The 16,393-nt window shown below is 42.1% G+C and overlaps 1 protein-coding gene across 1 annotated transcript; it reads right to left on the minus strand.

The window, feature by feature from the left end:
- Positions 1–4,483: 4,483 nt before the first annotated feature.
- Positions 4,484–4,967, minus strand: LOC117048207 (H/ACA ribonucleoprotein complex subunit 3-like). The gene has a single exon (XM_033151745.1). The coding sequence runs from the start codon at positions 4,908–4,910 to the stop codon at positions 4,734–4,736; it is 177 nt and encodes a 58-aa protein (XP_033007636.1). The 5' UTR covers positions 4,911–4,967; the 3' UTR covers positions 4,484–4,733.
- Positions 4,968–16,393: the final 11,426 nt, after the last annotated feature.

Below are 16,393 nucleotides of genomic sequence, written 5' to 3' on the forward strand. Positions count from 1 at the left end.
AGGACTGAAATGTCCAACACGCTTGAGGATAACCATTCTTTTCCTTTTAAAGGAAGGTTTTACATGACGAACATAACATGTACAGACGATGTCTGTATATGTACATATTAAGCACGGAGAGGAACAGGTGTATCAAGATCTCTCTTAGGAATTAATCAAAAAGCATTCAGAAATTTATTATTTGCCTCTGCGAAACGAAAACCAAAAGCTGCAATCAGAAGAAGCTATCGGAATATGGCATGAGTCAAAATAAAAAGGAATTGGGGATGGGTGGGGAAACCCTTAGGCTCCTGCAGCTGTTGGAAATTCTCACCTTTGTTGGAATCACATTTTTTAAAACTAAAAAATGACCTGCCTTTCAAACAAATGTTATTCATCATGTAATTAACATCAAGTATACACAATGGCTCTTTCCCCTTCGAAACACAGCTCATCCCATATTAGGAATGGGCAATTGTAGAATCTGTAGCCTAGAAGTCATTTGCTCCCAAATAGTTACAATTTATCAATGGGAAAATGAACCATGAGTCAGAGTTCATGCATTTCATATTTAGCAATGTGGGTTTCAGCAGCCATTACATCAGTTGTATTAGATGATGATAGTGATGACGATGATAAATAATAATAATAATAATAATAATAATAATAATAATAATAATAATAATAAATCCATGATTGCTTCGGAGTTCAAGTTCACACATTACAAATTTCAGCACTCATATTCGTAGCAGCAGATGGTGATGAATTGTAACATTTACAGAGTTTGCCTTCTTAAAGCATTTTGCTGACATTTGTACTTGTAGATAAGAGCCAGGGTGGTGTAGTGGTTAGAGTGTTGGACTAGGATCTGGGAGACCAGGGTTCACATCCCAACTCAGCCATGATGCTCAGTGGGTGACCTCGGGTCACCTAACCTTGCAGGGTTGCTGTGGGGATTAAATGAGCAGCAGGGGAACTATGTACACTACCGTAAACACCTTGGACAAAATGTGTGATATAAGTGCAATGATGTCATGGGCTGGTTGGATGGTGGGAGGAACCAACTGGGGAACCATCACAGGAAGAAGGGTCAGAGCCTGGGGAGTGGTGGTGATGAGTGGGCAGAGGGAGAAGACAAGGAACAGGAGATGTCAAAAGCTGAAGAGGTATCACGACTAGAGATGGGAAGGCCTGGGAAAAAAACCTGGGAAAATGGGGGGGGGGAATCACAGGTTCCCCCTCCCCCTGTTCAACCCCCCAGAAAAAAGAAAAAAAATTGTTTGATATAGTTTGAATATTCGACAATCCTCCCCCCCCATTTTTCTTGGGGGGGGAATGGGTTTGGGAAAAAACAACAGAAAAAAAACCTGTCTGTCCCCTGCCCCCCAAATTTTTCCATTTCCCCCCCAGGCCTTCCAGCACCCACACATTTGAGCTCCCTGTCGACTGACACAAGACAGGTGCTCTCACTGTACTCTTTCCGGCAACTGCTCAAAACATTTTCGTTAGGGCCAGCCCATCTGAAGACGTAGAAGCTGCATGCAATTTACTTCCTTTTAACCACTGCTGACTTTAATCATCTTTTGAATACTCTTAAATACCTGCTTTTAACTGTGTTTTATCAATCATTTTAATGTTCTGTTGCATATTTGTGTAAACTGTTTAGAAGCTCTCTTACAATCATGCGGTTTATAATATATAATAACAAATTCAATTTAAAACACACACACACTGCTTTTCCTTTCAAACAGTCTTAGTGCAACATACTATTCAGTAACTGGATGTTGGTTCCTTCCGGGCCTGGCATGCAAAAAAAAGTTGCCTTACGCTTTGCCCCAGCTGTCCTCAAGTAGAGATGGAAAGGCCTGGGGGGAAAACCAGAAAAATTGGGGGGGGGGGACAGGTCACCCAGCAGCTGCATGTGGAGGAGAGGAGACACGAACCCGGTTCCCCAGATTACGAGTCTACCGCTCTTAACCACTACACCATACTGGCTCTCCATCTTTGGACAGTGTGATTTACTGCTGTCTTGCTCTTTGACAAATAATCTAAAGAATCCTTATAGTAACTTCAGAAATTTGAAGTGAGCCTCAGATCAGGACTGAGACTGCGGCATGAGTTTATGCTGAGATGTGATTTGAGCAGGGAGTTTGCTCCTTCCTCACAGTACAAACCCTAGGGGAGCAGGCATGCAGCTCAGGCAATTTCTAGCGGAACCTTCCTTGTTTTCAATGGAAACACAGCTTGTATGAAATTGCTAATATGTATCCCATGTTGACTCTGGAAACCAAAGCACCCATGACTGACTAGAGATTTAGTACCTGTTTTGTGTGTGTGTTTAGTGTGTTTAGTAGTGGAAAAGCTACCGGTACTTAGCTACTTCCCTCAGAACTGAAAGGGAGAAGGGAATTGCTCCAAAAATGCAGCTTCAACCAATAACATGGGGAAGAGACTTCTTCAAAACCTAATGACATGAGAAAATAATACTGTCATGCACCAAATCTGTCATGCACCTAAGTACAAGTCCTTACTCTGAGCCTTGAGTTGGTATGAAGTCTGACCATCAATTCAGATAGAATCTTTTTTCTTTTTAAAACCTGAGCATCATGTATATTAGATTAAGGGTCCATTCCAAGTGCACTTCAAAGCTTCATCCAGTTCAGTGGAACTGTAAACATGTGAAATATTGCACTGCTTATGGTATTTTCTATATATTTTCCAACCTTTTTTTCCCTTGGTCATTCTCTCTCTGGTTCTTAAATGGAGGGGGGAGGACATATGGAAAGGACAATCACATTAAAACAGTTAACACTGACTGGAAGTAAAGCAGCATTAGTGGCGGCGTGTTTCTTTTTGAAATCTCTGGAGGAAGAAGGGTATTTAATATTCAAGCCAGCTGCGTTTATTATAAAGGATAGGAGAGCTTCGATGTAAAGGAATACCAAGCTGTGACAATAATTTTAATTAATCTGAAGACCGGTTCCTCTTCTTATGTCTGCCTTTGCAATAAATTCTGACCGGTAAGGAAATACTGCTATTGAATTCAATGATGCTGTGGATTTCCACAAGCTAGGGACAGATGGCTGCCTTTTCAGAGGGCTGAGGGTGGTATAATAGAGGGAGCCTTGCTCGGAGTGTACACCAGTGTTGTGCATTTAGTTTGATACGCTTCTTGTGGACGTGGCATTCTTTTTTTCATGCCTCCTTCACAGAAAGCATGGGAACTCTGCAAAAGTGTGTGTGTGTGTGTGTGTGTGTGTGTGTATGAAAAATAAACATAATATAAATCAGGGAGTATGTGTGTTTATCTTAGGAGTTTGGAGCTATAAGTTTAAGAAGGGGATAAATCAGGGGTCCCCAAACTAAGGCCTGGGGGCCGGATGCAGCCCAATCGCCTTCTAAATCCGGTCCATGGACGGTCCGGGAATCAGCGTGTTTTTACATGAGTAGAATGTGTCCTTTTATTTAAAATGCATCTTTGGGTTATTTGTGGGGCATAGGAATTCGTTCATTTCCCCCCCTCCAAAATATAGTCCGGCCCCCCACAAGGTCTGAGGGACAGTGGACTGCCCCCCTGCTGAAAAAGTTTGCTGACCCCTGGGATAAATGCTTTTTTTTAAAAAAAGGCCTGAATTTGCTCTTGGGAGACACCGCAGGGTTTCCTCGCAAGATCATGTGACCATGCAATGACATATGGTGACATGAACTTCCCAGGTAGCCCTGCTTGGAAGGGATCTAGCGGACAAAGAGCCTGGCACTGCTGAGAGGGCCATGTTTTAGACCAGCCGAAGCTGCCGAAGAAAAACCAAGGACTATTCAAGAACTTTGCATACACTCCAAGTAACGTGTCAGATACTCAACCAAAACTGCTGTGATGCTAATCAAATGAAACCAAACTATCCATGCTTCAGCCCTTTGAAATCAGTGAAGAGTAGAGCTGATATTCAAAGTCAAATGGCCAAATTGTATGCTGACTGTGTGCGCCTAGTTTACTTTGGCTATCTCAAAGTTCAATGGCTTACTGGTTGAGTACCAAACAAAAACATACAAACTTAAGAACAAACAGCATGCTAAAACGGATGAGTTCAATCTAACTTGCTCAGCCATTTAAATATGGGATTTTGCTTAAAGGAATTTTGCTTATATTATACCTCACCCCCCCCCCCAATCAGTGAAACGTGTTATGTTTTTCTCCTTTCAATTCTTGAACGCAGCTGAGAGATGGCTCTTGATTTATCTCATTATAGCAAAATCCTCTGGGATGTTCCCCTGTGCAAGGCCTACTAAAATGTATTAAAGCCATGCAAGAGTATTACTGTCTGCACAGGAGAGACCATGTTGCTGAATTTTGCCCTTACGTTGTTGCATATTTCCTGATGACGCAAAGTGAGCAAGGAACTCTTTCCAAGTCCATGGTTAACGGTCATCATATACTCTGGAAAACAAACAGGCAGACTTCCCAGAATGTATGTTCTTTTTTGTGTGTGAAATATTTCAATTGCTTTGTTTTCAGAATCAAGGGGGCAAGCAGGTGCAACTGAAGGAATTCAAGCTCATTTGAAGATTGCAGGAGTTTCCTCGCACATCATTAGTGGCTCTTTAGAAGTCCTAGTGATAAAGTGGAATGAAGAAATGCAGATCTGGTGCTTTTGCATCTCCGAGGCTGCTTTGGAACTGGAAGCTAGTCTCATCTCCATGGGCTCCAGAGGTCCCTACCAGAATGGCTGGCAAACAGTTTACACAACAGGCCGAGGCTACTGGGTCATCAAGACTCCAAAGCGTTTCTTGATGGTGATCCCATGCTGGGAATATTTGTCATCAGGAGAAAAGCGAGCAGGATGGGCCGAACACGTTGGCTGGCCAGTAGGATCCGCCTTCTTGAGAGTGTAGACCCTATTTCCTTGCTCACCGAGGTAGTACTGCAGAAACATTGCTGCGGGTTATGAAAGTATTAGCAATATACCTGCAGATGGATTAAAAGAGCTTCCTCCTACACGCACTTCCATACAACCCACGTGTGCATTAGCCCCACTAATGTATGTTCTAAGTATCATGACTACCGTGAATTGTTCTGAGAATCTGAAAATGGGAAAGTCAGGGACAGTTTGCATTATTTTCTGAACTTTATGATAAAATAATGCACAAACAAAACTCTGGAGGAATCAATTTCATGTCTCAATTTCACTTTCGTCATAATCCTGCTTTCTAATCGTAATCAGCTGGAAGCTTTATTTTCTTTTTAAAAATCGATAGGCTCAGAAAGGCACCTATCCTCAAAATCTATATTTTTTGGAATATATATATAAAAAATCCTTCATGGTTCCACTTAAAGAGAAAACGAATAGCATATGTATTAGTGGCAGGATGTTTGTCAAGTTAACACTTCTGTTTCCAATAAGAGTTTCATTTTTCAGCAGTTTGGTGCTCTACCCAGTTGGAGTTGTCATGAGGTGCACTTGGTTCTGTTTTGAGATGATGCAAAGGCCCCCAGGAAACATGACTGTGGTTATATATTCAGCACTGGTGTCAAAATGGAACAGTAAACACTACTGGGGTTTGTAAAACTTGACAACATTAAACCTGGTCTACCTTTTGCTCCCATAAAAACAGGAATAGTTAATAAGGTATAGGTATGCTCATGGATATTGACATGAAGGAAAGGGCAAACATCATATTCTACTTTGCATTGGTAGTATTCATGATCAATCTGGGATGTGTGTGTATTTATATATTGGGATCTACCAACAATGTTTCCTATGCAGCTGCTCACTCCAGGCTGTGAAAGGCTCAAGCTGAAAACTTAAAAAAAAAAAAAAAAGTTCTCAGGAACAATGGTAATGATAATCCATAGTTAGATAGATTTTAGCATATCCACATTTTATGTAATTTGTAGACTGCTCCTGAAGAAGGAACCTGTGTTCCAAAAATCCACTGAGCTAAAATAAATCTCATTAGCCCGAAGTCTTGAGAATAAGTTTCTCCCCTTTTGCATTTCTTCACAATCATTTAGGCAATCATTTGTGCATCCACAGCCATCCTCCTTTTGCATTTTTAGGAAAGCAACAGTTTATTTGTAGGAAAGCAGCAGTTTGTTCTGCTTAAATTTGCAACTGCAACAAGCTTTACGTAAGAGTTACTTGGCCAAAGAACCAAGGAAAGAAAGTTTTACCTGCTGGTGTATATAAACCATTCATAGATAAATGAGGGCGAGGTCTTGTGTACCGAATAAAGTGAAACAAAGCTCTTTCAGAAGATTATAAGGTCTGGGTTTGATTCCATTTGCACCGGTAGAGATCAGGATTAACGCCATGGAATCCCGCCGTGTGTGAGAGACATTAATCAGGCTAAACTTGTTCCTATTGAGAGCTGGATTAATGCTTTCTGCGACCACAGCTTAAGTGAATATTTCACCTTCAAAAGGTTATGTCAATAACAGACATAAGAAGCAAGTGAGGTAACCTTATTCATGCCAGGTGAACAGAATATGTCTGCATTTCCCTGACCTGTCAGAATACATACAGCTAAGCTTTAAAATACTCATAGGTGAGAAGCCAATTTTGATACCCAGCACAATTCAGCTTCTTGGCTTCTCTTTTGGATAGCTGCAGTTGTTTTCTGTTAAGGGACTGGTAACCCCTCGGAATCTGAAGCTGACACAAAAGGGGAGCCCTTTGTTTATTTACAGCCTGGACAGCTATAAAAGGAGGCAGTTTAGGTGTGAATCTTCTGGTGACAGTCCCGCTCAATAAATATATGTTCTCTCCTGCTGGACCTCTTTCTCTGCAGAAGTGACAAATGATTCACTCTTGGTGCTTATTCAGTTCTGACCCTCACCTGAACACATCAATTTCAACAAATGGTATAACATTCAGCTGGTCCCCACTGGTTTCTTTCTAGAAACTGAGGAGAAAGTGGCTCCGAATCCTAAAAGTTAAGTGCTGGAATTCTTTTGTCAGGTAGGCAACCCTACCCTTTTTAATGGACTTATTCAAGATTTTTTTTTGGGGGGGGGAGGGGAGGAAGACAAGTGAGAAGACAGTGTGTCAAACAATAATTCTTTCAGGTCAGGACTTCACATGTCCATTTGTGTTCTTACAAGGAGATGGTATTGTGGAACGTGACGACTTCAAACATTATCACCAGGTTTGTCATTAGAAGGTCACATGAGGCATGTTCAGGCACTTGCCTGAACACACACTTGGTCCTAATTTCCGTGAGTGTATTTCTTCCCTATTCAGTTCCTGACCTCCCCCTGTGTTAAGCAAGGAAGGACCTGCTCTGTTAATTTGTGATTGAGCTCTCATCAGCTATTGACAAGCATGTAAGAAGAGCCTTGCTGGATCTTAGGAAGAAAGGCCCATCTAGTCCAGCATCCTACTCTCACCATGACCAACCACATGCCTATTTGCTGCACCAGCCTGGGTGCTGGTGTAGTAAAAATGCAAGATTTTCCTGTCCCCACTCCCTCTGCCCTGGCTGGCAGAATGTGGCAAGGCAGCAGATGTGGAAGTGGCTCCACCACTGCATTAAGCTGACCACCACTACTGCCCTGACAGGGTTATGATTCAAGCTTCAGCTTCATTGGATGATTCGAGTTTCCAGCATGCTGAAAGAGGGAGGGGAAAATATTGCACCACAATTTCATGCACCTCTAATATGTACAACCTTGCGTGTGTGTTTTTCTAAACTAAAAAGTCCCAAATATTGTAACCTTTCCTCACAGGGCAGCCGCTTTTGCTGACGAACCAGAGGGGAAAATCAACAAGAGAAAGTGAAGCACAGATGTTCCACTTCTGGAGCGGGAGCAAAAGGAACATGGCAGGGACATGCCAGCATTAGATGCAATGGTGCTGTGTCCAAAGCTCCTTTGTTTCCCTGATATGCCCACCCCCCAAAAATGGTGGCACTCTATACCAGGCCTGGGTCTGACATAGTTAATTTCTGCCCACTGATTGCAATGGGAGGGATAAAGGTAAGAACTGCCTCCTTGCCCACAGCAAGATGGCAGGCCAATGAATGTGGTAGTTACTCCACCAGCAGATTACTCCCCTGACCATAAATGAACATTAAGATTGCTGTGCCCTACATATTTTGCATGGGTATCCTCAAATTACTGTACTGCTCCTTGGCTTGCAACAATGAGTTTGTCGTTGCACAGCCTCCAGATGTTGCCAATATGGTGCCTTCCAGATGTTGCTCCCATCTTTGATCATTGGCTATGGTGGTATGGCTGATGGGAATTGTAGTCAAACAATATCCAGAGGGCACCATTTGGGCTACAAAAATATGTCCACCAGTACACTTTTGCTTTGGCAAAGTATGCAAAAATTAAAGTATTTAAGGAGGCCAAATGGAAAGGAACATTAAAAAAATACACTTGATTAAGTAGCATAGGCCTTCTTCAAACAAGCAAGAAATGAGCAGTTGCTAAATAGCCTACAATCACATGGAGGGCCTGAGCTGAAGGAAGGATTTAGCCTGTCATCCTTCATCTCAAGTGCAGCCTTCATTTTAATCCAGTTGTCAATAATTTGCTTGCGCGCTTGACAGTTGTTACATAAAGTCAGTGATTCATACAGTTTTAAGTATTTTTGCACCTCACATTGTTCTGTGAAAATACAAGCTCAACGAGAAACAACAGTAACCACAACTCGGCAAAATAAGCCTGCCCTGCTGGAGAAAAGACACATCCAAATGCCGTGGGAGACCATATAAGCCTAACTGAATGATACACCTTACTGCCTGGAAGCTAGCATGTGAGAATAAGCTAGGAACTTAGCATGTCATAAAGGAAACCACCAGGCTAGCTTTGGACCTGTCATGCTAGTTTTCTGTGGGCAGGGAGCTGATGGTCCGTGTGTTTTAATAGAAACAGATAATTCAGAAACGGCATACATTCCGTGCATTCTCCAGTGATGAAGCTCCCAGAGTGCTTCATCTAAGGATGGGGGAGAGATTCAATTCCGTATGCATTTAAAAGTGACATGATGTGCACTTTCCAAAGCAATACGTGAATCGGAACACAGCCATCCTTCCAAATTTGCACTCCTCCAAGTTTTGCAATGCAGTTCTCTAGCCATGGCGTGTGCATAAAAACACATATACTAAAGTGTCCCTAGAAATGCATAAAATATTGAAAGAACATTTTATTCCCCCCTCAAATGCATTATATTTGCTGACACTGCATTGCAAAAATTAGTATATTAGACAAAAATGCACACAAAATTTGCATGTAAGGATAAATTTGTACTAAAATGCTGATTAATTTTCAGAAGGACATTTAAAAAAATCACAAACAGATGTGGAAACATGGAGGAGTGCACTCAAGATTGCAAAAGTGAAAAAAGTGAAGGAACAGGAATGGTCAGCTTAACCTATCCCCGGACCCCCCATGTTACTCTGAATATGTAGAAGCATAATGACATAACACACAATGAAATTTCTGCACTTATATATGTGAATCACAGCATTTAAGAATCCTATGGTGCACATACACACCCACAGAGGAATTGTCTCGAAGACTCCCGTGATTAAGTGGTAGCACAAAACAGCACCTCGGTAGCTAGGAGTGTGGCAGCCAACAATGCTTTATTAGGCCGCAGAGTATAATGCTGTAATGTACCTCTCTAATATATGTCATGTTTCTTCTTATTGTTTCCTTTATAGAATGAAATATGTAGGCAAGCTTCATGTGTTATAGCCTTCCAAAATTAGAAGGTAACAAACTGTCCTTATTATCCAATGCATTGGATATACAGCCATAAAGCAAAGAAACCATTGCAAGTGAGCATCTGGTGGTTTCTTAAGTCAAGGGAAACCTAACCTCTTCGTGTACCTGCCTGCAGCTATTCTGGAACAGAACAGCAAGACAAAATTATTACACTTCCTGCCCTGGCCATTTTTTATTGTAGGGCCCTAGCCATTATTTTGTTGCTTAGTGACAGGAAATGTGGGATTTATAGAGTCTGGCTCAATGCAAATATTTAGAGATCTTATATATATGTTTTCCTCCTCCCCGCACCTTCATTCAAAATCCCCCAATCTTTAAGCCAGAACAATCTTAGCCATATCTAATTTTTGATGGGGTTGTTTTCCCTTTGAAAACTGGAATATGTGGCTTTTTTCCAGAGGGGAGCTACACCGGTCACAGACAATTTATGAAGAATAGCTGGCTTGTTTGTGAAGCAAATATTTGTAATCTGATGAAATTATTAATGTCACAATGTTAACTCTTGTTGCAGAAATACAGTTAGCTGGACTGACACAGCAATTGCATTCAAAGGATCGGCCTCTTTGTCTGCTTACTCACACTGTCAGTCCAATTTGGGGGAGGCAAATTTCAGCAAAGACTTTGATAATGAACAAAATAGGTACAAAAAGAATTCTAGTCTGATTAAACCTTGATGAAAGATTCAGTGATTCCAAACACTTGCTGGATTCAAAGGTTGTGATTTTATTCTATTTTCAGCCAGTATTCAGAAATATCCCGCTTGCTACAGCTTTAAGGCCAAAGGGTTTCTGCACAAAGTCCATTTAAATGATTGGGGCCCTTGCAAAAGAAAAAAAAAACTCACACTGCTATGTTCTTTGTGCAATACCCATTCATTTCAATGGGCTCTGTACAGGAGAACTTCCCCATGAACTGTGCCCATGTTCATTTTGTCTACAGTCTATATTATGTGGGATTTAGTTATTACCCATCTTTTTAGGAACAAAATTCTTTTTTATTAAGTTTTATTAAGACTTTTCATAATACATTACAGTAAAAGACCAACTAATCTAAAAAAAAAAGATAAAAAGGAAAGATAAAAAAATGCAAAGCCCTCTTTTGCAGATAAATCTTAACTTGTTCCACACAAAGAAAAGTGAACCCTCCCAGCTCACACCTGGGAGATTTGTCTCCAATCCTCCCACCCTGGGAGATCTTCTCCTCCCCGCATCTCACACACAGTCCTTTGTCAACTATCCATCACCTTCATCTGCAATGTTAACCCCATCTTTAACCCTGAATAGAGGACCACAAAAATTACAAAAGACTAGGAACAAAGTTCTTAAATCCATATGCAGAGTGGAATTGTGGTTGCTCACCTAAAGAATGGAGATAGACCACTTTCTATCCACTGAGGGCTATCCAATGAAGCCAAATGTTGGAAGAAATGACTTCTCCATGCAGGACATAGCTAGACTATGGAATTTGCTCCCAGCAACTAGTAATGATGGCTATAAAATACCTTCAGTAGCAAAGAAGGTATTCCTGTACCTCTTGCTGGGAATCAGAAGGGTGGGGGGGGGAGTGCTGTTGCAATCATGCCCTGCATGTAGACTTCTCAAAGGGAAGTGCCTGGGCACTGTGAGAACAAAATGCTAGCCTATGTAGCCCTTTGTCTGGTGCAGCAGGGCTCTTCTTCTGTTCTTTGGGTGAAGACCCCAAACTGGGCATTCTGTCCTTCCCTAAGTTAGAAATGCCACTGGCTGCATTGCTGATTCCCAGTACAATCCTGCGCATGTCTATTTAGAAGTAAGCCCCACTGAGTTCAGCAGGATGGCAAGACTATGAGAGTCCACTGCCAGAGACCCACTAGAGCATGGTTTCCCAAACTTGAGTCTCCAGCTGTTTGTGGACCACAGCTCCCATCACCCCTAGCTAGCAGGACCAGTGGTCAGGGATGATAGGAACTGGAGTCCAAAAACAGCCGGAGAGCCAAGTTTGGGGATACCTGCACTAGAGGATAGTTTGCCTAGGGCCTTCTTAAACCTGGAACCAGTCTTGACCCTGCCATTTAGAGTTCTGTGTTTCCACACAAACAGGTATGTTGTCTTCTCGGTTTGTGTGTCAAGTTTTGAATGACTGAATTCCTTAGCAATGCAGGTTAGCTAAGCTGAGAAAGAAGGGGAATCCCCCCCAACTTCAGAAAAAGAAGTTTTAGTTTCTGCTGGAGATAAACAAAGGGCCTGTTAGTACAAGCACCTCTGGCAGAGGTAGCTAGTGCACATGTTGACTCCAGTATGTGGAAATAGAAGTTTGACACCCAACACGGTGTGTTGAACTCTGCCTGCATTCCCTTTTTGGCATGCTGTCGCCAGAGGGTCAATACACCCCCCTCATGACGATGTTGCAAAATATCCTCGGGTGCATTTCGGTGTTTGTCAGGAGCTGGCTATTCTGGAATTGGTGAGCAAGCTGAAACTCAGGTGCTGCTCTTCTGGGGCTTAAATTGTGCAACCACTGAGGTGGTTTTCCATGCGGGCATTGAATTCTCAGGTGCTGCAATCTATGCAGTCACAGCGTCAGAAATAAAGAAAGAGCTCATCATGACACACTGAACCATTTGGAGGCCCCGGTAATCACAAATGCCACGCTACTTGTCCAGGAGCTCAGTGGCATCTTCTGAGAGGCTCAAGCAGATGCCATTGTAAGCGTGGCTCTTTATAAGCCTGTAGGATCAGACTGTAGGATGCAGTGACTACATAACTGCATGAGCACTGTCCCTGAGTATTTTTCATTTTCATGTATATTATATCTATTCGAAAAAAAGATTGGTTAATGAAGAAATTACATATCTTTCTACTAAAGAGTGTTGAACTAATTCACTGATGAAGAATTCAACGAAACAGCAGTTGTTATCCAGAAACACTGTTCAGAGTTGAACATCAGAATTGGACATTTGCTGATTATACAAGGCTTCACAGCTTGTTCTCCGCTGGGTAAAGTCTGGCATCGTGATTCATTTAAGGACTTTCAGAGACTTCAGTTTGTTAGTTTTGATGTTTTGAATCATTCCATAAAGTTCTTCATATTGTATTTGTTTCTGGTCATCGTGTTGCTTTTGATATTGCTGTAGGATTTCTTCAGCAGTTACCACCGGTCCTTGCTTCCTGCATTTATTAGTTGCAGAATATAGAATTGTATGAATTGTGAGGGTACTTTTTTTCCTTTGATGATGGAATGATAAACCTTGTCAAGTGCACAGACCTGGGGAAAGGCAACCACAGGCAGTGTGGGGGGGGAACAGACGGCAGCTAGGATGAAGGCTGGCAGTCTAAGAGAGGTCCTGCTGAGGTTCCTCAGCTAGTGACGCTGCATCATGATCATCACACTGTTGCCACCAGACAACCTGATTCTGAGCCAGTGAGATCACAGGTTGTGGCACCAGTGGCCATCTGTGAATGACTCCTCTCCTCTATCAGGTGTCCAGGTGGCGCAGGGAATAACTGGCCTCCCATTCAAGTCTGATAGTGCCTGGAAAATGTCAAGTGACTGATGCTTACATCATCCAAAAATTTCAGAAGACAGTATAATTATAGTTCCTGAATTGCAGGGGGTTGGACTAGATGACCCTTGGAATCCCTCCCAGCTCCACAATTCTACAATTTGATGATTGTACGAATATCTGAACGTTTCGAAGATAGCGTTTGGAAAGGAAATGGCAGTACTTTCATTGAGTAACCTTGAATTTCTGTAATCCCTCTCCTAAGCAACTCTCCTTCCATATATTCCCCAACCACTCCAACAGTTATAAGAACACTATAAAACATCAAACATTAAAACCTTCCCTATACAGGGCTGCCTTCAGATGTCTTCTAAACATTGTATATTTATTTATCTGCTTGACATCTGATGGGAGGGTGTTCCACAGAGAGGGTGTCGCTACTGAGAAGGTCTTCAGCCTGGTTCTCTATAACTTCATATCTCACAGTGAGGGAGCCACCAGAACACCCTCGGAGCCCTTGGAGCTGGACCTCAGTATCTATGGCCAATTGGCCTCCATCCCAACCACCTTACGAGCTACCAGTGCTGCTAATATACATTTTACACAATTCTGTGCTGCTATTTCTTATTGCCAACATATGTAGACCTGTTGGCTGAGCTGATTGTGTATTTGTGTACAATATGTACATAATGACAGGCCACAATTTACCAAACTGCAACCATGTTGGAGGTACAGCATTGTGGGCACCAGGACTGCCCCCTCCCCCCCTTCACCTTGCTCCAACATGGCTACAATTCCGTCATTTCCTAAGGAGAATCATTGCAACCATGGGTCCCTCTGAGATCATATAGGCAGGCCTGTGTCCTTGTTGAAGGAATGCTTGGCTTGAATTAAAGCCTCAGTCATGCAAAATATAAATACAATTTAAAAATCTCCCACATAAATTAATCTATGGGATAAAACTTTGAAATAATATTTCTGAAAGCTCACATATCATTCTGAGATAGATCAAATGACCTAGGCTTGGTACTGGTGCTGTATGTGGATAAAGGAAGCTAACATCAGTTCTAACTCAAGACATTTAAATAATAATGATTTCTCTTTTTCTCAGGCCTCCACAATGAAATCAAGATTCACCACATCCACATTTTGAATGGGAATTCCACTGCTTGCTTGCTTATTTATTTTCAACATCACCTTTGAACTGCTACATTCTGACCAAGATAGATGGGATATTTGCATGCTATTCATATTTATAATCTTCCTTTCCTGCCTCAGCCTCAAATCTGCCCATTTGTTGCCTTGGAAGACATATACTATGTGCTCAAAAGGGCTTCTCTTTTTTAAAGAGAGAGAGAGAGAGAGAGAGAGAGAGAGAGAGAGAGAGAGAGAGAGATGGATGGATAAGAAGGCTTCCCTTTTCAAAACTGGGCAGAATAGGTGGCCACTAGGTGAATTCATGCTGTTGAAGGGCTTAGGAGACCGGAACAATCCTCATCTCTTTGCTGTGTGACAGAAACTGTAATTAATGGTTTCTCCTGTTGTGGCTAAAGAGAATGGGGAACGATGGAGTTGACAGGCATTTTATTAATGGCTTCTGCCATCTTTAGTATACATAAAAGGCCCCCTTTCTGGCTCCAGTACTTGGTTGAAGGAGTGTGTGTGTGTGTGTGTGTGTGTGTGTGTGTGTGTGTGTAGGAAATGTTGAAGATGGATGGAAAATAAAGGCAATCTGTCCATGGCTGCTGAAAGTTGGGTCTTCAATAATAAAATTAAAACTATTGTGACAGTTCCTATTGTGCCTTTTAACCATCTGCCTCCTGCTGGTCCAATCAATAATGACATCTGCGGGGATGTTGTCATCCTTACCTAGTCCCTCTCTATTTAACAACAAAACCTGTCAATATTGTGTCTCATGGCTGCTTCACCAAGAAGATTTATCATCTGGCTAGGTGGTGCTACATATTTGAGTGACTGCTGCCCTGTTGTTGTACTGGGAACCTATAGGGGATAGATATTCAGCATGAGGCACAAGGAATTAGACATGCATCACCCAGAAGTGTCAATGAGTTGCCGGGCTAATCCGTAGAGCACAGCACTGGAAATTTACTCGGAGGCCTTGGCTATGCTCTGGAAATTAAAGTGACAGAAAAGGAGTGCCAAATTCAATAGGACGTGGCTCCATAAGCTGTGCTAGCAAATTATTCTATCCTAAAAATGGTATGCACATCTCTTACTAATGAAGAAAGGATGGAAGATTATTTCCAAGTATAGCAGGATGTATAGCAGAGCAAGGAAAGATGAACAGATTCATCAATATGGACAAAGGCACTGGAACCTCAGACATTAGCCAGCATGTGAGAGATAAGCAACAAGAGGCCATCTCTTGAGAACTGACCAGGAAAAATAAAGCCCATCGAAAAGTGACCGTCTTGTGCTATGGCTGGGGGAGAGATACTAGCCTAGATGATCTCCCCTCTCAGAGCCAGCAGCACTCAGAAGTACATCCTGGCTGCAGCCAATGTTTCTGAGTAAAGTTCACTTATGTTTCTGTACAGCACAAATTTGGACTTCCTTTGCCCGAAAATGTGGGCTATTGGGGCTGATTTTTAAGTAACAAAGATAGCCAAGGGAATGGCTGGACACACTCAATAGCTGGGCAGTGACTTCAAGCAGGCATGATGAACAGGATCTCCACTGATTGATCTTTTCCATATGAGTCACAAAATTGAGCCCAGAATTCCCAGGAGAGCTGGATGTAGTACCTAATGGTTATGCCTGTATGAACAAGCCATCACACATCAAACACAATAGATAGAAGCTGATGGAAATGTCCTTAAAAAAAAAAGCTTGTCAGTGGAGTCAGTTCACACGTTCAGCACTGAGTGAGAAGAAATTAAGGGATGTACATGCATGTGTGAACTGGCGCCCAGTCTCAGACCTTCTTGGCATCAGATTTTTTATGACTCTGAAAAGTTCCTTATGGCGCTTCCCACAATTCTGCCTCCACAGACTTCAACAAGCATTCCTTCTCCGACTTTGTTTGTGCGTCTGGGTGTGTGCAGAATGTTTTACTTTGTCAATGGCGTATTGTTGATTCAGTGGTTTTTGAGACTCAGTTAGAATGAAAGCACTTTACCACATGGATTCACAATAATGCAATCAGAAAAAAAATGGGGTCCGCTGCAGCTCACATAATCCTC

The sequence above is a fragment of the Lacerta agilis genome, chromosome 6 (genome assembly GCF_009819535.1).
Source record: "Lacerta agilis isolate rLacAgi1 chromosome 6, rLacAgi1.pri, whole genome shotgun sequence".
Taxonomy (NCBI): Eukaryota; Metazoa; Chordata; class Lepidosauria; order Squamata; family Lacertidae; genus Lacerta; species Lacerta agilis.

Coding starts and splice junctions, on each gene's coding strand:
- LOC117048207 (XM_033151745.1), bottom strand. CDS start 4,910: ATGTTTCTGCAGTACTACCTCGGTGAGCAAGGAAATAGGGTCTACACT.